A 26,798-nucleotide genomic window follows, 5' to 3' on the forward strand; every position below is an offset into this window, starting at 1 on the left:
CAAGATGTCACCAATTTAAGGTGGAACTACACGCATCTCTTAGGGCTTTGAATTTGTAGAATTCTCTACCCAATAGAACTGTGGAGGCAGAGTCATTGAGAATGCATTCAAGGCTGAGATAGACAGATTTTTGTACTATTAGGACATTAAGGATTATGGAAAACAGGCATCAAAGTGCAGCTGAAGCCAAGATTCAATCAGCCAGATCATATATAATGCCAGGGAAGGCTTGCCTGATTGTATAGCCAACTTCTACTTCTCTTTCCTATGTGCTGCCAACAGTGAGTTAAGGCAAACTCCAAGGCTGGCCTGTCCTTCACACTATCGATTGGCTCTCTTGGGTTTGTGACCAGCCTCCCAACACCAGCCAAGACAGAACACTTAAGCACAGAAATGCACAATGCTCATTTTGTTATGATCAATACCTTGGTCACAAGTAGGGCAGTGACCAATACAACCATTATTTCACTGCAGTAACACCAATCCAGTGCATCCATTGCAACTGGTACTTCCAAACAAGTTGGGCTGATGCACTGCTTTCACACAACTTTTCTCAGGAACAACTTGAAATGCTTCACAACAATGAACTTACTGTCAATGCTTTCTTTGTCTTGTAGAATAAACCACAGATGTTTCATACAGCAACTGTGCAGCACTGAGCTTAATAACTTAGTTGAGAGAGCAAAATGTGCTGGCAATGACAGGGCCCTCCATTTTTCTCTCAGTTTGCTCATTGTAAAGTGATGTACAATGATACAGAAGTCAAATAGGGCAAGACATATACAATAAATGGGAGGGCATAGAGGAATGCTGATGAACAGAGGGGTCTTGGAGTTTGTCTATAGTTCCCTGAAGGTGGCAACGCAGGTGGATAGAATGGTAAAGGTGGCATATAACATCATTGCCTTCATAGCTTAAGGTATAGGACATCAAAGTTGGGATGCTACAGTGCAATTTTACAAAACATTGGTTCAACCTCACTTGGAGTATTGTGTACAGTTCTAGTTGTCACACTAGAGGGATGTAATTGGGTAGGAGAGAGTGCAGAAGGGATTTAACAGAATGTTGCCTGAATTCTAGGATTTTAGTTACAGGGAGATATTGGATAGGCTTGTTTGCTTTCCTTGGGTCGATGGAGGTTAAGGGGTGATCTGACAGATGTATGTAAAATTATGTGAGGCACAGTTAGAGTAGATAGAAACTTTTTTATATATGGTAGGGGCATCAAAAACAAGAGGACATAGCTTTAAGGTGAGAGGAAGGCATTTTATAAAAGAAATAATAAGAAGTTTTTTTTTTAAATACAGAGAAATTGGCTGATACCTGTTACTTACTGCCAGGGAATGTGGTGGAGTCAGATACAATGACTCCATTTAATAGAGTTTTGGACAGGCACATCAATAGGAAAATCATAGAAGGATATGGACTTATTTATGGCAGAGGGGATTAGTGTAGATGAGCATCAAGATCTGCATGGAGGAAACAATCTTAAGTTACAGAATTGTTTTGTGTTATAAGATAGAACAAGCAAGGGAAGTTTTTATTAGTGAAGCACATGTAGGATTTAAACCAATAAAATCAGAACATCTAACAATTTATGAAAGTGCTCCCATGCACTTGTTTCCCTTGTCTTTTTAGGTGTAAGAGGGAGCAGGTTTGGGAAGTGCTGCCCAAAGGGCCTGGTTTATTTTTACTTCTTAGAGATATAGTAGGGAATGGGCCCTTTCGGTCCATTGAGCCTCACTGCCCAGCAACCCCCAATTTAACCCGAGCCTAATCATGGAACAATTTACAATGACCAGTTAACCGACCAATCAGTATGTCTTGGACTGTGGGAGGAAATGGGAGCACCTGGAGAAAACCATGGATAGTACCAGCAGTAGCCCCTGTGTGCTAGTTCTGGAGGAATTGTACATTTAGAGTGATAGGTGGAGTACCAATTAAGCAAGGCTACTTTTCTTTATTTTCTTATGATATAGAAGGAAGACATTTAGCCCATCAGGTCTACAATGGATCACAGAGCGATCTCATTCCCTTACTAACCCATCCTTCCCACATTCCCATCACCTTCACTCCTCCACCCTCCCCAGATTCAACCACTTCCCTACACTCCAGAGACAACTTGGAGCAGCCAGTAAACCTACCAGCCTGCACAACTTTGAGGTGTGGGAAGAAACTGGAGCACCAAGAGAAAACTCAAAGGAAGCACAGGGAAAATGTGTGAAGTCCACATGGACAGCACCAAGTGATTCAGATTTATACAGTATGAAAACAGGCCTTTTTGCCAAACATGCCCATGCTGGCCCAATTGTCTATACAAGCTAGTCCCGCTTGCCTGAACTTGGGCCCTTATCCTTCTAAACCTTTTGTACACATGTACCTATCCAAATATTTTTTAAACATTGTCATTGAACTCACCTTTACATCTTTCTCTGGCAGCTTGTTCTATATACCCACCACTTCTGTGTGGGAAAGCTTGCCTCTCAAACTCCTTGTTCAAAGAATACCCCTGTGGGCACTGTTCTATAATACCTTAGGAGTCCTAACCCTCTGCAAAATCCTTTCATTCAGTGGTAACTTGCAGGCAGAAGACTTTTGTTTGCATTAATGTATGCCCTTTTAAGAACAGGCTGTAAAGATCACATCTACTGAGCTATGTGCTGAAAATCTCAGAGCTGAAGTTGAGCCATCACAGGCAAGTGGCAACTCACAACATTCTTGATACCAAAAGACAGCATGGAGCAATTTCCAGCAAAACTACCTTTTTTTATTACATCACAGTTGTTTGTAGAACCTTGCTAGATGCAAATAGATTACAGCATTTCACAACAGCACAAGAGCAACTATACTTCAATAAAGAACCTTGGAATGTCAGGAAGATGTGCGATGTGAAGGAGAACCTATAAGTAATGCTGTTTTAGTTTTCCTTCTTTACAGTGGAGAAGCCTAGGCAAGTAACTACAAGGTACTCTGTACATTGCACATTCTGAAGCCTTGCCACGGGTGGTGGAGAGAAGGAATATTAAGGATAGTGGATAGGGTGCCAATCAAGTGGACCATTTAAAACCAACACATGTATTCTGAGTCATAGAGCATAGAACAATCCCAACCCTTTGGCCCACGATGTAATGCCGACCTTTTAACCTACTCTAAGATTAATCTTACCCGTCCCACATAGCCTTCCATTTTTCTACCATCCACGTGTCTATCTCAGAGTTTCTTACATGTCCCTAATGTGTCTGCCCTGGCACTGTGTTCTAAGCACTCAACACTCCCTCTGTAAAAAAAAAAAATGTCCCTGACATCCCTCCTATTCTTCCTTCCCAAAATGAATGCATTATGATCAGAGATTAGGGAGCTAGGGGTCTACTCTCTGGAGAGAAGGAGGATAAGAGGAGACATGATAGAGGTATACAAGATATTAAGAGGAATAGATAGAGTGGACAGCCAGCACCTCTTCCCCAGGGCACCACTACTCAATACAAGAGGACATGGCTTTAAAGTAAGGGGTGGGAAGTTCAAGGGGGATATTAGAGGAAGGTTTTTCACTCAGAGAGCGGTTGGTGCGTGGAATGCACTGCCTGAGTCAGTGGTAGAGGCAGATACACTAGTGAGATTTGAAAGACTACTAGACAGGTATATGGAGGAATTTAAGGTGGGGGCTTATATGGGAGGCAGGGTTTAAGGGTGGGCACAACATTGTGGGCCAAGGGGCCTGTACTGTGCTGTACTATTCTATGTTCTATACCGTAAAGTTATGTCCCTTATATTATCCAATTCCACTCTGGGAAATCACTCAATCAATGTCTCTTATCATTTTGTACACCCCTATCAAGTCACCTCTCATCCTCCTTCTCTGCAAAGAGAAAAGCCTAGCTCATTCAACTTATCCTCAACAGACATACTTCTTAATCCATATGCTGGTAAATCTCCTCTGTTCCTTCTCTAAAGCTTCATACATTCTTCTATAATGAGGTGACCAGTACTGAACAGAATATTCCAAGTGTGGTCTAACCAAAGTTTCATAAAGCTGTAACATTACCTCGCAGCTCTTGAACCCAATCCCCTGACTACGAAGGCTAACACACAATACACCTTATCACTCTCAACTTGCACTGCAACTTTGAGGGATCTAAGGACATGAATGCCAAGATCCCTCTGTTCTTCCACCCTGTTGAAAATCCTCCCATTAACCCATATTCTGCCTTCAAGTTTGACCTCGAAAGTAAATCACTTCATACTTTCCTAGGTTGAACTCCACTTGTCACTTCTCAGCCCAGCTCTCCATGGTATTGATGTCCCAGTGTAACCTACAACAACATTCTGCACTATCCACAGCACCACCAACCTTCATGTAACCAACAAACTTACTAACGCCCCTTTCCACTTGCTCATCCAAGTAATTTATTAAAAATCACAAAAAGCAAGCATCCCAAAACAGATCCCTTGGAATACCACTAGTCACGGACTTCCAGACAGAATTTGATCCATCTACTACCACCCTTAAGACTTCAGTGGGCAAGAAAATTATGAATCTACACAGCCAAGTTTCCCTGCATGCCATGGCTCCTGCCCTTCTGAATAACTTTCGCATGTGCATTTGTTTCCTTGATCTCTGCAGCACTGTGCTAATTGTTCATGGATGAAGTACTCCTGTCGATCACAGAAATGACACTTATTAAATCATAGCCTCGGGCAATGTTGAATTAAAGTCAGGGGAAAAAAAGTTTATTAAAAAACTTTGAAGCAAATTGTAATGTGAGAGCAGCCACTTTAATTTCTTGCCCTTTACTATGTCCATGCCCTGCTCTTCAGTACCTGGATTTTAGTAGCAATCTGCAAGATACTTTCTGGTGATCATTCAGTTTCTAATTCCTCTATCCTACTAGGGATTGGAGCTACACAAAAGGGCATCAGATATTGACCTTTAATATTGCATCAATGCCTATAATCTGAATGCTGACCATCCATTCACTTCATATTGAGTGGTCGTGTTTGGGTGCTCCAGTTATCCTCTGTCGAACACACTATAGTAGACCAGGATTACTCTGCAACATCAGTTCCACTTCCCTGCCTTTACTTCTTCCCAATCTACACTCTTACTCTCTTGTGGACTATGCACACTTGAGCAATCAATTTGTCTGTTCTTCACCCAGATTTTGACTTCCCTGCCATATTATACACCAATTTGTTTTAGATTTTCAATAACATCAGTTTATATTTTACTTGCCCCTGATTTTTCCAGCCCAGAGACTACATCACAATATAAGTCATCGATCATATACATCATGCCTAGTAAGGCAATAGTTGGCACAGAGATCAGGTTTATACCAATCCCTGATTCAATGTGGGACCCAACATTTAAATGGACCTGAGAGAGAATTGGAGACCTCCCTCCTACTGGCCCCTACATTACAAGCTCCACAATTACTCCCCCACTTGATCAGTTTTTTCTTCCCCTCTAGCTCTATCACTCTTTTCCACTCTAGGACAAAGGACAAACACAAGAGTCTCTGCAGTGGCTGGAAATCTCGAGCAACACAAACAAAGTGCTAGAGCACACCATCTACGGAGGGAAATGAACAGTCAATGTTTAGGGCCGAGATCCCTTCATTGTGGTGTTGCCAGGACAAAGGACAGAGTGACCACTGCTTGTACTTCTGAGGGGAACAAAAAGATCGAGGTGGGATGATGGACATATGAAGGATCTATTAAAGAGCTTCAGAGAATGGGCAAAATAATGAAGACACTTCTGTTTTTGAATGACAGTTGTATAGCCTTAGCAAATTCTGATGGTGACATGGGAAGCTATTGGCTTTTGCCCTTTCTGTAATGATAAGGAAAACATGGAAACAATTAATACATTCAAAATTGGCAGAACATGAACAAAGGGCACAGATACATTAGAACTTAAAGCAGATTGCAGCACAAGCAGAGATCACTTGCACTCTGAATCTTGTGCTTCTTTTCCATGATCACAAAACCAGTTTGCTAACTTTCCAGGACTAATGATACGAGTTCTAGCAGCAAAGGCTAGCATAAATTGCAAGTGTCCTCACTCCAAGTGCACAGCATGTAACCAATGAGGAGCTAATTAAGAGCAGGTTGCACTTCAAACTACTGCTACACTCATTATGAGACAAACTGGAATTTGCTCTTAGGTTTATGAGATGAATTGTGGTAACAAAGATATCTTATTCTGAAACAGCTTTGACTGGACAATATCAACTACAAAGATTGGCTACTACATCACTAAAATTAAAATTCTACTTAGCAGGAAACATCCAGAAACCACATTTGATGAAAATTACTTTCACTTTACTCAACAGAAATCAAACAAGGGGGTTGCTCAGGCAACCGAGAACTTTAGATTTCACCAACCTCACTCCATATGTGACAACTTTAGCTTTAGCTGCCTGGGCATTAAGCTCCAGAGTTACCCTCCTGTGAACCCTGCTGCCTCTCTAAGCTCTCTTCTCTTTTAAGACATTTCTTACAATGTGTTCAATATCCAAACTTGTAATCACCTGATCTAATACATCCTGCAACAATGATCTTAATCTAGTTATACTGTTCAAGAATCTTGAATGCTTTATGTTAGTTTCCTTTCTCTCTCATTTATAATATAGTGACTCTCACAGCTTTAATGACTGCCAGGTCTACATTCACATCATGCTGTGTAAGTATGTTCCCTGTAAACCTTTTACTAGCTTTAGTAGGTTAATGGTTTTTTGTAGTTACAGACCCTTGTTCAGGACTCACCCACAAGCAGATAGTTTCTCCACATGCATCATTTCATCCAAGGAGCAAACTGCTGCTGGAGTGCCAGTAAATCAACACATTTAATACACAGTCAAAACAAATGGGAAAGGACAAACTTAGCAATGTGAGAAAGATAAGACTTCATCCTCAGTGCAAAAATGACTAGGTTCCACCATTCACAAGATGAACTAAAAACCATTCAGCACTGATATTGATACTTACAACCTGTTCGGATTGTGCTGAATCAGTTGACACACACGTGGTATGTGTTAGGTCGAAATCTTTTCAGTTCAATCCTACTCCTTTTCTCTCCTATCACCCTAAAATCAGGAGATGCATTTGATGGCAAAAATAAATCAATGTGTGAAGCATATAGCTTTCCATTGTTTTGTCAATTAAGCTACAGTCAATATTGGGCAGTATTGATTTGTCCAAGAGTGGGAAACAGTGAATCACCTTGAAGGTGATGATGATAATATTTGGAGAGGATGGAAAAAAGACAAAGGGAAGACGTACTAAACAAGTAACAAGCTACCATGGTACCATTTTCTAACAAATATTAGAAATGATCAATAATGATCTAATTGCCAAGACTAGTGTCAGGTAAAATTATAGAATTACACAATTTGAATCATAAATTTGTCCCATTGCACTCTGGGATATCAACTATTATGGTTCCCCATAGAGATCTCATGCTCTTTCCCTACAGCCCTGCTAGTTATTCTTTTGGACATGACTATCCAGCTCCACTTTGAAGGCACTGATTGAAACTCTTTTCATCCCCTCCCCTTGTCAGTGTCTTGCCCCTAAACCCAGGGTTCCCAACCTTTTTTATGCCATGGACCAATACCATTAAGCAAGGGGTCCACAGACCCCAGGGTGGGAACCCTTACTACAAACAGCAACTTCCAGATCTGAACTACTAACTATAAAAAAAATTCTTAATCACAATCCCCTTCTTCTTTTTGCCCAGAACGTTATGGATATTTGTCAGAAGCATTCTGAAAATCTGCAGACACAAGATCCAATGCTTTCCCATCACCAGCCTTATGTGGTACCTTACTGGCTTTCCCTCATCAACTGAAATGGAAGCAACTTCTAATTACAGTCACTCCTTTCACAGCCTCAGGAAGCTTCACAAATGAATGACTTGGAAATGTCGTCTTCTTGAAATATGTTTAAAATCATTTAATCATGGTTCTGCACTCTTCCCCAGCAGCATTGAAACTATCCTCTTAAAGTCACAATAGACTTACTCTATAACTGTAACCAGTCAAAACTATCCATCCTCCATTTTCTCAGTCTGTCCGAAGCCTTTCATACTGTTGACCAGAGTAGTTTTCTGTAACACCAGCTTCATTCTCCAGAAGGATCAGGCTGCCCTCAACTGGTTTAATTCTGAACCATCTTGCAGTAAATAAATAACATTGCCCTATTACTGTTCTTTTCCATCATGGATCTTTACCTCTGCAGTTCAAGAAACAACTCCTGACACCCTCCTTCCTTGTCCATACAATGTCCTTCAGTCATACTGTTTAAAATACAATGGTGCGGATCTTGCTGGCACAGCCCCACTGTATACAATTGCCTTCACCATCTCCCTTTCTCCCAGGCTAAACCCATCCAGATGTGGTTCATCTTGTGTCCTGATCTCCAGCAGTGCAGTACAAGAAATTCCACCCCCAAAAATGTCTCTGAAAACTTTGACAGCTGGTAAAGTCACAGACCCCAACTACAATGTCTGACAAATATTTCTGTTTGGCCAATCAAAGCTGGTTGTCACTGAATTGATGTGACAATTACAGGCATTTAACATAATTGACACAAAGTAAGAAAAGTTATTTTTAAAAAAAAACAGCCCAGTACACTTAAGATCTAAACAATTAAATTATTTATAAACTCTAAGGATTAACTTGGCTTTCTTTCCCACAGCATTTTAGTAAAATCTACAAGTTCTCAGATCCTGCACCAGGATCCAAGAAGTGATTCCACAGTATAAAAGCAAGCCAAACTCGTTCCCATTAAACAGTAAGTGACAGGCCATTCTCAAATTTCACACGTATTGATGAACCCCAGTTTGACTTCAGCACAAACCTTCTTGCATAGTCGTCTGTCTCTGATCCATTACATTGCTTCTTAGCTGAATGCTGTGATGTATAGATGTGATGGTTCAGTCCCTAGTCCTGCTCCCCCAAACTGGAACATCTGACAGTGAAGTGCTGACTATTCTACCTACCAAGAGAGTTCTCCACCATCATCCTGACTACAGTCTGCATCTCATCTCAGGCAGACATCAAGAAGTGCACAGCAATAGTCAAGATCTGGACACCAAAGTTGGAAAACTAAAGTATTGATTATTGACTTCAGGAAGGGGAAGAAGGGCATACGTGCCCATCCACATTGGGTGACTGGCAGCAGAGAGGATCAGTAGCTTTAAACTCCTGGGATTTAACATATCAGATAACCTATACTGGCCTTAGCACATAGATGCAATTACAAGAAAGGCATACAAGGGTCTTTACTTTCTTTGAAGATTAAGGAGGCTTAGCATGATCAGAGTGACAAGCTTCGACAGTTGTACTGTTGTAAGTATCCTGACTGGCTGCATCATGGCTTGGTGCAATTTGAATGCATTGGAATATAAAATGTTGTGAGAATAATGAACTCAGCCCAATACTTCATGGGTACATCCGTCCCCCTCCATTGGTAGTATCTACATCAGGTGGTGCCTCAAGAAGGCAACATCTACCAAAGATCTCCACCATTCCCTCTCTTGCAGCTACCATCAAGCAGAAGGTACAGAAGCCTGAAGTCCCACACCATCAGGTTCCAGAACAGTTATTTCCCTTCAACCACTGAGTTCTTGAACCAACTTCCAGAACCCTAATCACAACTTCAGTATAGCAATATTAATGACTGCAGTAGTTTTCTGCTATAATTCTGCAAATTCTTATGTAATTTTGGTAAATTATGTTCTTCCTGAGAATGTTGTAACTCTATTATGATGTGACTGTGATGTTACTGCACCGGTGCACCTGTGTACTTGTGCATAAGACAATAAGCAGATTTTGAACTGACTCCGAAGTAAACAATGAAGCATGAAGAGCAACACACACAAAATGCTGGAGGAACACAGCAGGCCAGGCAGCATTCACACAGAGGATTAAAGAGTCGACATTTCAGGCTGAGACCCTTTATTAGGACTGGAGGAGAATGGGGAAAAAAGAGGGATTCTGGTTTCTTCCCCCTTCCTTTCCAGTCCTGATGAAAGGTCTCGGCCCAAAATGTTGACTGTTTATTCCTTTCCATAGTTGCTGCCTGACCTGCTGAGTTCCTCCAGCATTTTGTGTGTGTTGCTCTGGATTTCCAGCATCTGCAGAATTTCTTGTGTTTCAGAGAAGCATTAACTTATTGTATCCTGTCCTCCCAAAAATTCCAACCTTGGCTATGGATTCCATTCCTCTCCCGCCCAAGAATAAACAATTGCTCACGTAATCCAGTCTGACCCAGAATTTAGCTGGCAAGCCATATCCTCTTCATCACAGTCATCGTAACGCGAACCCAATGACCTTGATGTGGCTAAAACCTCCACCCTTTTCCAATGCTCTCTTATTTTTCATCCTTCACATCACATTTTCCATTTATCTAAAATACTACTGAACCAAAAACATGCTGAAATTAAAATGCTCATTTTCTTATTCAAATCCCCATGTGGATTTCGTACCTTTATTTTGTTCCATTGCCACTGTGGGCACCGCTCAAAACTTCTGTGATACAAGAACACAGTTTAGGTACGAAAATGGAGCAAGCTATGATCCAGTTAGGTTTAATAGTCAAAATGGTACATCTGTTTATAGAAGCAGACAACCCTCACATTTTTTAAAATTAATTCTTGCTGAATGAATATCAAAGCTAGAGCCAGAACTTATTTCCAATTCTTATGTTTCTTTGAGAAGATGGCGGTGAATCACCTATGTCTCTTGGAACCCAGAGAACTTGCGTTCCAATGATAAAGAAAAAATGCAAGGAACTAACCCACCATTAGTGGGTAAGTAAAAATAGTTAAAGATATATGAAATTAAAGGAAAAAAACAAAGTGGGGAGGGAGGGAGGAGTATTCAAGGAAGCAAGCAGGAGCAGTCAGCACATTTTGCATGCCACAGTTCCAGACGAGACATTGGATTGCGTAGAGAGAGAGAGTGTTTAAATGAAGCAAACAGGCTCAGTCGGCACATTTTGCGCAGCTCGGTTCCCGAGGAGACATTGGATTGCGTAGAGGGAGGAAGTGTTTAAAAGAAGCGAGCAGGGCCAGTCGGCACATTTTGTGCACCACGGTTCCCGAGGAGGCATTGGATTGCGTAGAAGGAGGGAGTGTTTAAAAGCAGCGAGCAGGGCCAGTCGGCACATTTTGCGCACCACGGTTCCTGAAGAGACATTGGATTGCGTAGAGGGAGGGAGTGTTTAAAAGAAACGAGTAGGGGCAGTCGGCACATTTTGCGCACCACGGTTCCCAAGGAGACATTGGATTGTGTAGAAGGAGGGAGTGTTTAAATGAAGCGAGCAGGGGCAGTCGGCACATTTTGCGCTCCATGGTTCCTGAGGAGAGATTGGATTGCATAGTGGGAGAGACAGTTTCAAAGATCAAAGTACATTTACTATCAAAGTATGTAAGTATACTATCTACAACCTTGAGATTCATCTCCTTACAGCCACAAAACAAAGAAACCATATAGAACCCATTAAAAAATGACCGTCAAACATGCAATGAGCAAACAAAAAGAACAAATCATGCAAACAACAAAAAGTAAGCAAATAACATTCAGAACTGAAGTTCAGAAAAGTGAGTTCACAGCCAGAAAGGCAGTCATCACTGCAGCTGCTCCAGGAGCCCGTTAGTTGCAAGCCACAGGTTCAGTTTAGCGCAGAGATGAGTAAACCTCGCTGAGCAGCAAGCTGAACACCGGCCCACCCTTCACCTTCAGCCTCCACTCCTTGAACTTTTTAATCTGGCCTGCCGCTTAAATCAGTCAGACATCAGTTTATACCTCGCTCTCGGACCCAGCTCCTGCCACTTTGATATACTCTCAGGCCCGTGCCCAGGCATCTCGATTCGGTCCATACCCAAACTTTCCAATCTGTGCCGGCACTTAAACCGGTCAAACATTGGCACGTTCCTTGCTCTAAAGGCCCGGGCCCCTCCAATGTTGAAAAAAGCGAGTAGGGGCAGCTGGCACATTTGCGCACCAATGGAGACACTGGATTGCATAGAGGAAGAGAGAGTTTAAAAGAAGCGAGCGAGGCAGTCTGCGTATTTTGCGCTCTATAGTTCTTGAGGAGACATTGGATTGCGTACAGGGAGAGAGCATTTAAGAGGCGAGCGGGAGCTGTCAGCACATTTTGCACTCCATAGTTTCTGAGGGGACATTGGATTGTGCATAATAAGGCATTTGGCAAGGTCCAATAAAAAGAAGTTAGGTTGAAATGCTTGCGGGCTTTTGTTTTTCTGGTGGTCCAATTGAGTCACAATTCATAAACAAAGGCAAACAAAAATAAAGCAGGGACAACCAGACCGGCCATTATGTGAGTGTTGGGGAGGCTTTGGCGAAAACAGACTTGAGCAAGTAAGTAGGTAGGTTTCTTCTTCTTCATTCTTCGAACTTCATTCTTCATCTGTTAGTGCATAGTTAGAGCAATGAGGATGTGCTCCAGGGGTAGTGTTGTGTTCTTTGTGTTAGATATGTGAATCCTGGGAGACCTCCAGCCTCCCGATAACTGCATCTGCATCAGGTGCACTGAGCTACAGCTCCATAGAGAATGTGTTAAAGAACTGGAGCTGCAGCTTGATGACATTTGGCTCATACGGGAAACTGAGTGAGTGATAGACAGGAGCTACAGGGAGGTAATCAGTCACCCCTAAGTTGCAGGAGGCAGGTAACTGGGTGACTGTCAGAAGGAAGGGAAATGGGCAACCAGTGCGGAGTACCCTGTAGCTGTTCCCCTCAATAATAAATACACCGCTTTGGACACTTTTTTTTTTGTGGGGGAGAGGAGAGTGAACAACCTACCAGGGTGAAGCCGTAGCAATGAGGTCCCTGGCACTGAGGATCAGAAGGGAAGGGGGGAAAAGCAGACTGCAATAGTGATAGGGGATTCCATAGTTAGTGGAGCAGATACAGGATTCTATGGATGTGATAGAGACACCTGGATGGCAAGTTGCCTCCCAGGTGCCAGGGTCAGGGGTGTCTCGGATCGGTTCCATAGCATTCTAAAGGGGGAGGGTGAGCAGCCAGAAGTCATGGTACACATTGGCACCAATGACATAGGTAAAAACAGAGAGGAGGTCCTGAAGAGAGGATTTAGGAAGCTCAGTAGAAAGCTGAAAAGCAGGACCTTCAGGCTAGTAACTTCTGAACTGCTGTCTGTGCCATGCACAAGTGAGGGCAAGAATAGGATGATTTTCAAATGAATGCATGGCAGAGGAACTAGTGTAGAGGGAGGGATTTCGGTTTTCTGGATCATTGGGATTTCTTCTGGGGAAGGTATGACCTGTACAAAAAGTTTGGGTTACACCTGAACCAGAGGGGTCCAATTATCCTTGTGGGCAGGTTTGCTGAATCTGTTGGAAAAGGTTTAAACTGATCTGGCAGGGGGATGGGGGAACCTAGTAATGGGATCAGCTATTCTGGATCGGGTGTTGTGTAATGAACTGTATTTGATTAGGGAGTTTAAGATAAAGGATAGAATTCACCCTGCAGTTTGAGAGGGAGAAGCTAAAGTCAAATGTATCAGTATTACAGTGGAGTAAAGGGAATTAAAGAGGTATGATAGAGGAAATGACTAAAGTTGAATGGATGGGGACACTAGCAAGGATGACAGAACAGCAATGGCTAGAGTTTATGGGAGCAATTTGGAAGGCACAGGATAGATATCCCAAATAAGTATTCTAAAGATCGGATGAACAACTGTGGCGGATTAGAGAAGTCACAAAAGAGGGGGCATACAACAGAGCAGAAATTAGTGGGCACTTGGATGATTAGGAAGCTTTTAAAAACCAACAGATGGCAAAAAGATTAAATATGAAGGTAAGGAGCAAAAAGATTAAATATGAAGATAAGCTAGCCAATAATATCAAAGAGGATAGCAAAAGTTTTTTTTCAGATATATGAAGAGTAATAGAGAGGTGACAGTAGGTATTGGATTAGTGGACAATGATGCTGGAGAGGTAGTAATGGGGTCAAGGAAATTGAGGACGACCTGAATAAGTATTTTTCATCAGTCTTCATTGTGGAAGGCACCAGTAGCATGTCTGAAGTTCGAGACTGTCGGGGGCAGAAGTGAGTGAAGTTGCTATTACAAGGGAGAAGGTGCTTGGGAAATTGAAAGGTCTGAAGGTAGATAAGTCCCCTGGACCAGATTGGCTCATAAGACCATAAGACAAAGGAGCAGAAGCAGGCCATTCGGCCCATCGAGTCTGTTCCACCATTTTATCATGAGCTGATCCATTTTATCCTATTTAGTCCCACTGCCCCGCCTTCTCACCATAACCTTTGATGCCCTGGCTACTCAGATACCTATCAATCTCTGCCTTAAATACACCCAATGACTTGGCCTCCACTGCTGCCTGTGGCAACAAATTCCATAGATTCACCACCCTCTGACTAAAAAAATTTCTTCGCATTTCTGTTCTGAAAGGGCGCCCTTCAATCCTGAAGTCATGCCCTCTCATACTAGACTCCCCCATCATGGGAAACAACTTTGCCACATCCACTCTGTCCATGCCTTTTAACATTCGAAATGTTTCTATGAGGTCTCCCCTCATTCTTCTAAACTCCAAGGAATACAGTCCAAAAGCGGACAAACGTTCCTCATATGTTAACCCTCTCATTCCCGGAATCATTCTCGTGAATCTTCTCTGTACCCTCTCCAACGTCAGCACATCCTTTCTTAAATAAGGAGACCAAAACTGCCCACAGTACTCCAAGTGAGGTCTCACCAGCGCCTTTTAGAGCCTCAACATCACATCCTTGCTCCTATACTCTATTCCTCTAGAAATGAATGCCAACATTGCATTCGCCTTCTTCACTACCGACTCAACCTGGAGGTTAACTTTAAGGGAATCCTGTACGAGGACTCCCAAGTCCCGTTGCATCTCAGAACTTTGAATTCTTTCCCCATTTAAATAATAGTCTGCCCGTTTATTTTTTCTGCCAAAGTGCATAACCATACACTTTCCAACATTGTACTTCATTTGCCACTTCTCTGCCCATTCTTCCAATTTATCCAAGTCTCTCTGCAGACTCTCCGTTTCCTCAGCACTACCGGCCCCTCCACCTATCTTCGTATCGTCAGCAAACTTAGCCACAAAACCATCTATTCCATAATCCAGATCATTGATGTACAATGTAAAAAGAAGCGGCCCCAACACTGATCCCTGTGGAACACCACTGGTAACCGGCAGCCAACCAGAATAGGATCCCTTTATTCCCACTCTCTGTTTCCTGCCAATCAGCCATGGGCTCTTATCTTGTTAAGTAGCCTCATGTGTGGCACCTTGTCAAACGCCTTCTGAAAATCCAAATATACAACATCCACTGCATCTCCCTTGTCTAGCCTACTGGTAATTTCCTCAAAAAATTGTAATAGGTTTGTCAGGCAGGATTTTCCTTTAAGGAATCCATGCTGAGTTCTGCCTATCTTGTCATATGCCTCCAGGTACTCTGTAACCTCATCCTTGACAATCGACTCCAACAACTTCCCAACCACCGACGTCAAGCTAACAGGTCTATAATTTCCTTTTTGCTTCCTTGCCCCCTTCTTAAATAGCGGAGTGACATTTGCAATCTTCCAGTCTTCCGGAACCATGCCAGAATCTATCGACTTTTGAAAGATCATCGCTAATGCCTCCGCAATCTCCACAGCTACTTCCTTCAGAACACGAGGGTGCATTCCATCTGGTCCAGGAGATTTATCGACCTTTAGCCTATTCAGCTTCCTGAGTACTTTCTCTGTCGTAATTGTGACTGCGCACACTTCTCTTCCCTGCCACCCTTGAGTGTCCGGTATCCTGCTGTCTTCCTCAGTGAAGACTGATGCAAAATACTTGTTCAGTTCCTCTGCCATCTCCTCATCTCCCATTACAATTTCTCCAGTATCATTTTCTATCGGTCCTATATCTACTCTCACCTGTCTTTTACTCTTTATATACTTGAGGGTATATATCTGAGGGTTCTCAAAGAGGTAGCTGAAGAAATTGTACAGGCATTAATCATGATTTTTCAAGAATCACTAGAACTCTGGAATACTTCTGGAGGACTGGAATATTGCAAATGCCACTCTTCAAGAATGGAGGGAGGCACAAGAAAGGAAATTATAGGCAAGTTAGCCTGACCTCAGTGGTTGGGAAGATATTGGAGTCGATTGTTAAGGATGTGGTTTTGGGGCACTTGGAGGCACATGATAAATTGGGCCAAATCAGCATGGTTTCCTGAAGGAATGATCTTGCCTGTCAAATCTGTTGGAATTCTTTGAAGAAATAACAAGCAGAAAAGACAAAGGAGAATCAGTGGATGTCGCTTATTTGGATTTTCAGAAACCCTTTGACAAAGTGCTACACGGGGCTGCTTCGCACAATGAGAGCCCATGGGTGGAAGCTGGAGGTGGAACTGGATGAATCGGTCATTCGGTAGGCTAAGTGTTTGATAGTCAGGACATACAGGTAGTTACACCAAAGGTGCAGGACACAGGTAACTGAGTGTCCATCAGGAGGGGCAAAGGAGACAGGCAGCCCTATAGCAATTCCCTTCAACAACAGGTATACCACTTTGGATACTGTTGGGGGAGACCTAGCAGAGGAAAGCAACAGCAGTCAGGACTCTGGCACTGATGCTCAGAAGGGAAGGGGGAGAAGTGGCAAACTATAGTGATAGGAGATTCATTGGTTCGGGGAACAGAAAGGAAGTTTTGTGGACAAGAAAAAGACTCCCAGATGGTATGTTGCCTTCAGGGTGCCAGGGTCAGGGACGTCTCAGATCAAGTCCTCAGCATTCATAAGTGGGAGAGTGAGCAGCCAGGGCTTATGATCCATGTCGGCACCAATGACATGGGTAGGAGGGGGTAACAAGGTACTGCAAAGTGAGTTCAGGGAGTTAGGTGCTAAATTAAAGGACAGGACCTCTAGGGCTGTGATCTCAGGATTGCTACCCATGACATGTGCTAATCAGGCCAAAAATAAGAAGATCATACAGTTGAACACATGGCGAAGAAGATGGTGCAGGAAGAGGGGTTCCAGATTTTTGGATCATTTGACTCTCTCCTAGGGAAGATGGGCCTGTAAGAAATGGACAGTTTGCACCTGAACTGGAGGGGGACTAATATTCTAGTGGGAAGGTTTGCCGGTGCTGCACGGGGGTGGGGCTTCAACTAGAATTGAAAGGGGATGTGAACTACAGCACCAGAAGAGAGAATGAGTGGTTGTGGAGAAAGATATTGTTAAAGCTTATGTACATACAAGATAAGAAATGAGAAGGTTGATCATGGTAAGACTAATGTTCTGAACTACGTCTAATTCAATGCAAGTAGTATTGTAGGAAAGGCCGATAAGGTTAGGGCATGGATCAGCACTTGGAATTATGACATTGTAGCCATTAGTAAGACTCGGTCGCAGGGGAGCGGGGGCGGGCATGGTGCAGAACTGGCAGCTCAATGTTCTGTGGTTCTGTTGTTTTAGACGTGTAGAGCGGGAGGGATTAAAGGAGGAGGGGCGGCTTACTAGTCAGGGAAAATGAGACAGTGCTCAGACAGAACAGGCTTGAGAGCTCATTTAATAAGACTTCATGGGTAGAACTGAAGAATAAGAAAGGTAAGACCAGGACATTGGGATCGTATTACAGATTACCCAACAGACCACGAGATTTTGAAGAGCAAATAAGAAGAGAGATCACAGACTGTTGCAAGAAACAGAAGGCTGTGATAGTAGGTGATATTAACTTTCCATGTATTGACTGGGGCTCCCATACTGTAGGGCTAGATGAGAAAAGTTTGTCAAGTGTGTTCAGGAAAGATTCCTTAATCAGTATACAGAAGTTCTAACGAGACAGTGTGCGATGCTAGATGAAGCAGTGAGACAGTGACAGAAGATTGTGTAGGGAACCATTTTGCATCTAGTTATTATAATACCACTAGTTTCAAAGTAAATGTGCAAAAAGATAGATCTGGTCCATGGGTTGAGATTCTAAATTGGAGAAGGGCCAATTCTATTGGTATTAGAAAGGATCTGGCAAGTGTGGAGTGGGACAGGTTGTTTTCTGGCAAAGGTACTTGGTAAGAGGAAAGGCCTTCAAAAGTGAAATTTTGAGAGCACAGAGTTTGTATGTTCCTGTGAGAATAAAAGTCAAGGATAGCAGGGTTAGGGATATTGGTATTTGAGAGATATTGAGACACTAGTTAAAGAAAAAGGTGTATAGCAGGTATAGGCAGATAGGAACAAATAAGGTAATTGAAGAGTACAAGAAATGCAAGAGACCACTTAAGAAGGAAATCAGAAGGGCTAAAAGAAGACCTGAGGTTGCTCTAGCAGACAAGGTGAAGGTGAATCCTCAGGGCTTCTACAGATATATTAAGAGAAAAAGAATTGGGAGGGGCAAAACTGATCCTCTGAAAGATCAGAATGGTAATCTATGCATGGAGCCAAAAGAGATGGCAGAAGATCTTAAATCATTTTTTTTCCATCTGATTTACTCGGGAGACAGACACAGTCTACAGAAGTGAGGCAATGCAGCAGCAAGATCACGTACCCTATACAGATTACAGAGGAGGAGGTGTTTGCTGTTTTGAGGCAAATTAGGGTGGACAAATCCCCAAGGCCTGACAAAGTGTTCCCTCAGACCCTGTGGGAGGCTAGTGCAAAAGTTGCCTGGGCCCAAGCAGAGATATTTAAAACATACATAGCCATGGGTCAGGTATCGGAGGATTGGAAGATAGCTAATGTTATTCTGCTGTTTAAGGAAGGTTCTAAGAATAAGCCAGGTAACTATAGGCCGGTGAGCCTGACATCAATAGTGGGAAAGTTATTGGAAGGTACTTCCAATAAGTATTTGGATAGACATGGACTGATTAGGGAGAGTCAGCACGACTTTGTGCATGGTAGGCCGTGCCTAAATAAACGTAAAGAACTTTTCGAGGAAGGCACCAGGAAAGTTGATGAAGGCAAGACAGTGGATATTGTCTACATGGACCTCAGCAAGGTCTTTGAGAAGGTCCCGCATGGGAGGCTGGTCAAGAAGGTTCAGTCACTCAGCATTCAAGACTGGAATGGATTAGACATTGGCTTTGTGTGAGAAGCCAGAGAGCGGTAGTAGATGGTTGCCTCTCTGACTGGAGGCCTGTAATTAGTGTTGGGTCCATTGTTGTTTGACATCTATATCAACAACCTGGACGATAATGTGGTTAACTGGATCAGCAAATTTGCAGATGACACCAAGATTGGGGGTGCAGTGGACAGCGAGGAAGACAATCAAAGCTTGTAGTAGGATTTAGGCCAGTTGGAAAAATGGGCTGAAAAATAGCAAGTGGAATTTAATGCAGACCAGTGTCAGGTGTTGCACTTTGGGAGGACCAACCAGGATACAGTACTGTGCAAAAGTCTTTGGCACCCTGTCTGTGGCAGCTACTTTTGCACAATACTGTAGTAATTTTACGTATTGCTCTGTACCGCTGCCGCAAAATAACAAATTTCGTGACATATATGAGTGATGATAAACCTGATTCTGATATGAGTCTCCAAGTGGACTGTAAGTGGGAAGGGGGCAGAGAGAGGAGAAATTATGGTTGGGAAAAGTGGAAGGGAGAGGGGAGGGAGTGGGAAGCACCAGAGAGACATTCTATAATGATCAATAAACCAATTGTTTGGAATCAAATGACCTTGTCTGGTGTCTCAGGGCTGGGTGTGTCCACACATGTACCACCCCTCCACCACCTGCCCCACAGCCCTCCTGCAGCACTTTACACTCACCATTCCCAACATTCTTCTCTCCTGCCAGATTTACAAACTCGCTCTCCGCTCTAAGTCAACAAATACAGTAATGTACAAAAGTCTTAGGCAATACATGCACTGAAGACTTTTGCACAGGTCTTAACGGTGAGCGGTAGGGCATTAAGGAGTGCGGTAGAACAGAGGGATCTGGGAACACAGGTCCATAATTCATTGAAAATGGTATTACAGGTAGATAGGGCCGTAAAGGAAGTTTCTGTGATTAGGAAGCCGGGGGGGGGGGGGGGGGGGGAGAGGGGTTAAAATCCACAGTAATTATGGGAGAGATTGAAGGGAAGAAAGCAAAAGGAAGGCAAGGACAAATGAGGATGGAGACAGCAGCCAGAGAACTGGAAATGAATACCAATGAATTGATCCACTTGACCAGAAACAGGAGTGTGTGGGCCATGGCAGTCAAAGCTCAAACTGGGCATGGCACCTGATGATGATGATGACGACCTACCAGAAAGATGTAAATAAGACTGAAGGAGTGTAAAGAAAGTTTGCAAGGATGTTGCTGGGACCCGAGGACCTGAGTTATAGGGAAAGATTGTATAGGTTTGGACTTTATTCCCTAGAACGTAGAAGATAGAGGGGAGCTTTGATAGAGGTATACAAAATTATGAGGCTGATAGTTCAAACTCAAAGCTAAAGTAATAATAGGGGAAATGCAAGCAAGCTTTTTTTCAACAAGGTTGGCTGAGACTACAACCAGTGGTCACAGGTTCAGGGTGAAATGTTAAAGGGGAAAAATGAGGGAGCATTTCTTCACTCAGAAGCTGGTGAAAGTGTGGAACAAGCTGCCACTGCAAGTGGTGGATGCAGGTTCAATTTTAACATTTAACAGAAATTTGGACAGGTACATGGATGGGAGGGGTATGGAGGGCTGTGGTCTGGGGGCAGGTCGATGAGAGTAGGCAGATTAACAGGTCAGCACGGACTAGAACCTGTTTCTGTGCTGTAGTGTTCTATGGCTCAAGAAAGTGAATCTGGAGTATTAATATTTTGCAGTATATGGACAAAAGTAATGTCCTAATCAAAAGGGAGGGAGAAACTCAGGAAAATTACAGTAACCAGGGCAATAGTACTGAGCAAACTGTTGGAGACTACCACTGTAACCCAGTGTCTCTCATTACTTTAATAAAAAGTAAATTAGTAAAGTCATGGAACCACACACTACTGAGGTTTTCTGAATGGAACGTTTCACCTGCACGAAAGAGAGAGACACACACTCATTAACATAATTAAAATAAGGACTGGGAATTATTTAGAGTTGTATTTCAACAGATCTGCCCAGTATAGTACATTACTGAACAGGAGTCTAGGCAAGGTGGAATATTTACTGGAGTCCTCACTTTGCAACCACTCCATTTTGGTCCTTACCATCTTGGCCAGAGTTTAGCAAGTGTTCGCCGAGGTCACAGCCAAACACACGCTCCTTCAGGATTCCTCGCTGCTTCAGCTTTTGTTTGGTTGGCCGTGACTTCATGAAGGTGCGTAGGAAGGTTATGAGCTTGCCGTGCTTTTTTGAAACTGCCGAACAAAAACAAGAATAGAAGAGGAAATTTAGTCTATTGGGCTTTACATCAAAGTGTATCTGAACTTTCAATAAAACTACAGCTCATTCTTCTGTTTTGCAACTGGCTCACCATGATCTTCCCAAGAGGCAGATCAAACTAAGCTATGATTTATTGGGCAGTGGCATTGCTTGTGCTTTGCTGGGCTGTGCTCATCGGTAAAGACTCCACTGTAAACGCTGGTCCATTTCACAGTGAGCACCTACAGATGTCACACACTACACTGGGTGAGAGCAGTTGCCTTAATCACTATTGATCAGGTCTGAATGCTGACTGAACACAAGGTCTAAACTTCCCAGATCTGCACTGGGTTAAGATGCCGCTCTGAAAACCAGTGGATTAGTTCTGGATATTTCTTACAAGGAAATAGAAAGGCATGATAGAAACTGTTGCCTTTTCAGCAAATGAAGTAGCCCCTGCCAGCATGCTGTAAGACCAAGACAACACTCAGACCTGGGCTGATAAGTAGCAAGTAACATTTTGCGCGCCACAGTCCCAAGGTGGCACCAGATTGCTTGGAGACAGAGAGAATCTTAAAAAAGCTAGTGAGGGCAGTTGGCACATATTGCGCACCACAATCTAGAGGAGACATCAGATTGCTTGGAAGGAGAAATAGTTTAAAATAAACAAACTGGGGCAGTTGGCACATTTTCTGCACCATAGTCCTGAGGAGACAATGGATTGCTTGAGGGAGAGAGATATTCAAATAAGTGAGCTGCGGCAGTCAGCACATTTTGCGCACCACAGTTCCAAGGAGACACTGGATTGCTTGGTGGGAGAGAGAGTTTAAAAAAAGCGAGCGAGGGCGGTCGCTACATTTTGCGTACTACAATCCTGAGGAGACACCAAATTCCTTGGAAGGAAAGAGAGTTTAAAAGCGAGCAGGGGCAGTCGGCACACATTGCGTGGAACAGCCCCGAGGAGACACGGGATTGCTTGGAGGAAGAAAGTTTAAAAGAAGCGAGCGGGTTCAGTCAGCATATTTTGCGCACAGCAGTTCCGAGGAGACACCAGATTGCTTGGAAAGAGAGAGTTTTAAAAAAGTGAGCAGGAGCAGTTGGCACATTTTGCGCACCACAATCCCAAGGACTCACCGGATTGCTTGCAGGGAGAGAGTTTAAAAAAGCAAGCCGCAGCAGCCAGCACATTTTGTGCGCCGCAGTTCTGAGGAGACACTGGATTGTTTGGAAGGAGAGTTTAAAAGAAGCAAGCGGGGACAGCCAGCACATTTTGCGCGCCACAGTTCTGAGGAGACACTGGATTGTTTGGAAGGAGAGTTTAAAAGAAGCAAGCGGGGACAGCCAGCACATTTTGCGCGCCACTGTCCAGAGGAGACATTGGATTGCGTAGAGGGAGAGAGCGCTAAAAAGAAGTGAGTGGGGGCAGTCGGCATATTTTGCGCACCACAGTTCCCAATGAGACATTGGATTGCACATAATTAGGCACTTGGCACGGACCATTAAAAAGGTTAGGTATAAGCAGGGTCACCGTTGTGTGAGTGGGCCAGTGTTGGACTGGGGAACTAAGGCTTTGGTTTATCAAGGCTTTGGCAAGGAGAGGCTAGGCAGCAAGGAGACTTCTTTTTGTTATTTATTCTTCCTTTATTCCTTATTGGACACTTAGAGCAGTGGGGATACCAGACAGGATATTGGGATTCTAGTCTTGCGGGATGTGGGAAGGTAGGGAGACTTCTGGTGTCCCTGATGACTACACCTGTAAGAAGAGCATCCAGCTGCAGCTTCTAGCAGACCGTATTAAGGAGCTGGAGTTGGAACTGGAACTGGATGAACTCCGGATCATTCGGAGTCTTCGACAGTGAGCAGTAGGGTTGAGGAGTGTGGTAGCACAGAGGGATCTGGGACTACAGATCCTGATTTCCTTGAAAGTGGCATCACAAGCTATGGGCTAATTGGGCTGAAGGGCCTATTTCCATGCTGTAGTGTTCTATGACTCTAACATTCACACTGCAGATGTCTCAGGCAATCAATACTGCTAACATAACAGAATCTAACTGCTTATACTTGATATTCAATGATATTACCATTGTTAAGACTGCTACCACCAATAGCCTCTAGGTCACTACTAACAAAACTTTGAACTGAACCAGCCATGTTAATGCTATTACTGCAAGAGCACATCAAAACTTGGGTACCCTACAGTGAATAACTCACATTCTGGCACTCTGAGGGCCTTCCACCAACAACTAGGCTGGTCAAAGACATGATGGATTATTGGTCTATTTGCGTGGATGAATGCAATGCCAACTCACCTCAAGAAATGCAATACCAGATAGAAGAAAGAAGCCCTACTTGTTTGGCACCCCACAACACCCTAAACATTAACTCCTTCCTCCACCAGCAATGAAACACACTGCAATTGTTCACTAAGGCTATCCTAACAGTCCCTGCCAAACCTGGGACTGTTAGCAGGAAAGAGGACAAGTGCAGCACGTGCACAGGGAATCCCCCACCAGTAGTTCCTCCAAGTTGTACGTTATCATGACTTAGGAACATAACTGCCAGTCTTCATTGTCACTGGGTCCTGGAACTCCCTGCCCAACAACACTGTGCTTCACCAGGACTATAGTAATTTAAGGTGGTAGGTCACCACCACCATCTCAAGGGCATATATGATATGAAATCTAAATCCCACAAACTAATCTTGATGACTTAGAAACACAGAAAACCTACAGCACAATACAGGCCCTTTGGCCCACAATGCTGTGCCAAACATGTACTTACAAAACAAAACTAGGTTGGATGGTGTCAATGTGCACTGTAACAACCTGAGTCTGTTGTACAGCTGATAGCTGGAAAGACATGAGAAAAGCACACCATTTGTTGAGTTAGAGTGATACATGGTGCACACCCGATCTGAACTCTCAAGTGGAAGAGATTTCACTAGCAAGTTTGAAGTAATCTTTCCCTCAACTGCTGTTATTGATCAGGAAACATGGACAGTGAATGCTGGCTAAGATGAGCAACTTCCTGCAGTAAGAGATAAAATTCCATCCAGGAGGCATGTCTAATTCTACTTCAACTGTAAGCCCTTCTTGGCTGGAATCAACTAAACAACATTCCTTCTAAAATATGTACAGTACCTGTTTAGAGTAGAGAACATACACGTCCACAATTCAATAAGCCTTTCATACAGCATAGAAACAAGGCCATTTGACCTACCATGCCATTTATCTAGCATTCATTTACACTCACTCCACATAAATTCCATTTTATTTTTCCCCACACTCCCATCAACTCCCCCCAGATTCTACCACCCACCTACACACTACTCAGTAACAAATTAACCTACCAACTTGCTTGCATTTGGGATGTGATAGAAAACCCACAGAGTAACAGAGAGAACATGGAAATTCCACACAGACAGGTCCTGAAATCAGATTTGAACCCAGGCCACAGAAACTATAAGGCAGCAGCTTTACTAATTGCGCCATTCTACAGCCAATTTGTTGTACGTGAAACTACATGGATTCCAGACACACAACTCACTGCTCTGCTGATGAAATACCTGAGATAGGTGGGGAAAGTTACTGAGGTTCTGGTCCCGTTTATCAACAAGCAAAGTAGTTAAAAAGTCAGATGCACGATGATTGAAACCAAGATAACTTTGACACCTTAATTCTTAACTGAGAGACAGCTTAAACATAGAATATACAGAACAGGATGAAAAGAATAATAAAATCTCATCATTAATCCCAATACTTTATCCCAATTATCCAAAGCTTTAAAAATAGAAGTGTAAAATATCAGAGTGGTAGGCGACATCACTTAGGTCTTGTAATTAGGGTTGAACATTGCTACACGAGTCACCTCTTTAGACCAATTTATCAGAAACCCAAGACACTCAAATAATGTGAGTGAAACACTCTTTCTACCCAAACAACATGACCAAGACCAGGAGTTCTTTTGACTCAAACAGCGATGATACAGATTGACAGTTTTCACTCTGTCAGCAGAAACTCAATTGTTAGCACAACAGAAATAAAGACTATTCTCCTTGCTTCAAACAGCAATACAACAGGGATGGAGCATCCCTCAACATACACCAGAAAAATATGATAGAGAACACCATCATCAACCGCGATCACTACATTAGACGTCCTTCCAGCTATGACACATGCATACAAGAGCACATCATACCAGCTAGGCGATGACAATCCATGCTCAATTAGTTTTAATAACAAACTATCAAAGACAGGAGCAGCTGTCTCTCGCACTTCCTAAACAGACAGGATGCCTATGTGCACAGTCATCATTAAGGCACCCTCTATCTAACCCTTAGAGTGGGTGCAAAATATCAACAAAAAATATAAATAGAGACCCCCAAAACCAACCTTGTGGTCATAGGTCTGGGTTGAGGGATGCCAAAGTACCTGCAGTACAATTCTTCCCAGTAATATCCACTGCAAAGTTTAGTCCAAGTCAGCTGTAAAAACTTGGGCCTGCGTATTACAACTTTCTTCTGTTTGTTCAGATCACGGACTCTGAGCTCAGAACTCTCTGATCTGAAGGAGTCAATGGAGCATGCACAAAGCCAAATGGCATTCCTAAGACTGCAGAAACCCAAGAGCTGAGAGAACCAGCACCAACAGCTGCTATTTGCGCAGCAGAAATAACACTGGCCAGGCAGATGGGAGGTGCAAGCAGCTTAAATACAGCTACGCACACATTCCAACATGGTAAAGGAATAATAAAAAAAAATTCCTTCATAAGTGAAACAATTGCTTTAGCAGTCAAGGGAATTGGTCCCTGGTTATAAAATTTTAGGTTCTCATTCAAAAAAATACTTAAATCACTTAACCCAACACAAACATATGGGATCTTTCTCAGCAGTAACCCAAATTGCAAGAAATTATTGAAAGAAAGGAAAAAAAGTCAAAATAAGTTCACATTAATCTACATCTTCAATTGCTATCTTACTGGCACCTAATACACTAAATCTGGATCCACAGAACCTAGAACTTAACAGCATTATAATACAATTAAATCAGAACAAATGTGATCTGCAAACTGTAACTACACTCAAATTATTTTGTAACATTCCTGATTAATTTTTAACATTTTTTTAAGGATACAGCACAGGATAGGTCCTTCCAGCCCTTCGAGCCACACCACTCAGCAACCCCCGATTTAACCCTAGCCCAATCATGGGGCAATTTACAAGCACCAATTAACCTACCTACCGGTATGTCTTTGAACTGTGGGAGGAAATCAGAGCGCCCAGAGGAAACCTACGCAGTCATGGGATGAACGTGAACTGGGAGTAACTAATTCAAACAAACTGTCCTATAACTGCAGTATAATCTGTAAATGGATTACTTTTTGGATTACTTCCACAGTTCAGATGAATAGTAACACCAAGATTTCACATAGCAAATTTTATATATTACTCCATTCCGGCAACAACATAATCAA

General features: G+C 43.0%; 1 protein-coding gene across 16 annotated transcripts in view; it reads right to left on the reverse strand.

The window, feature by feature from the left end:
• LOC140185133 (rho GTPase-activating protein 32-like) overlaps window positions 1-26,798 on the reverse strand; it is a 583,009-nt gene that overhangs the window by 69,866 nt on the left and 486,345 nt on the right. For 11 of the 16 annotated variants that reach the window (XM_072238466.1, XM_072238464.1, XM_072238468.1 and 8 more), the window contains one exon: window positions 21,173-21,322. The exons of 1 other annotated variant lie outside the window; for it this stretch is intronic. In XM_072238466.1, the coding sequence (XP_072094567.1) occupies window positions 21,173-21,322 (150 nt within the window). Of the gene's footprint in view, window positions 1-21,172; window positions 21,323-24,675; window positions 24,696-25,717; window positions 25,973-26,566; window positions 26,605-26,798 lie in introns of those variants that run through there. 4 more of the 16 variants (XM_072238478.1, XM_072238479.1, XM_072238477.1 and 1 more) reach the window with 4 other exon arrangements.

The sequence above is a fragment of the Mobula birostris genome, chromosome 20 (assembly GCF_030028105.1).
Source record: "Mobula birostris isolate sMobBir1 chromosome 20, sMobBir1.hap1, whole genome shotgun sequence".
Taxonomy (NCBI): Eukaryota; Metazoa; Chordata; class Chondrichthyes; order Myliobatiformes; family Myliobatidae; genus Mobula; species Mobula birostris.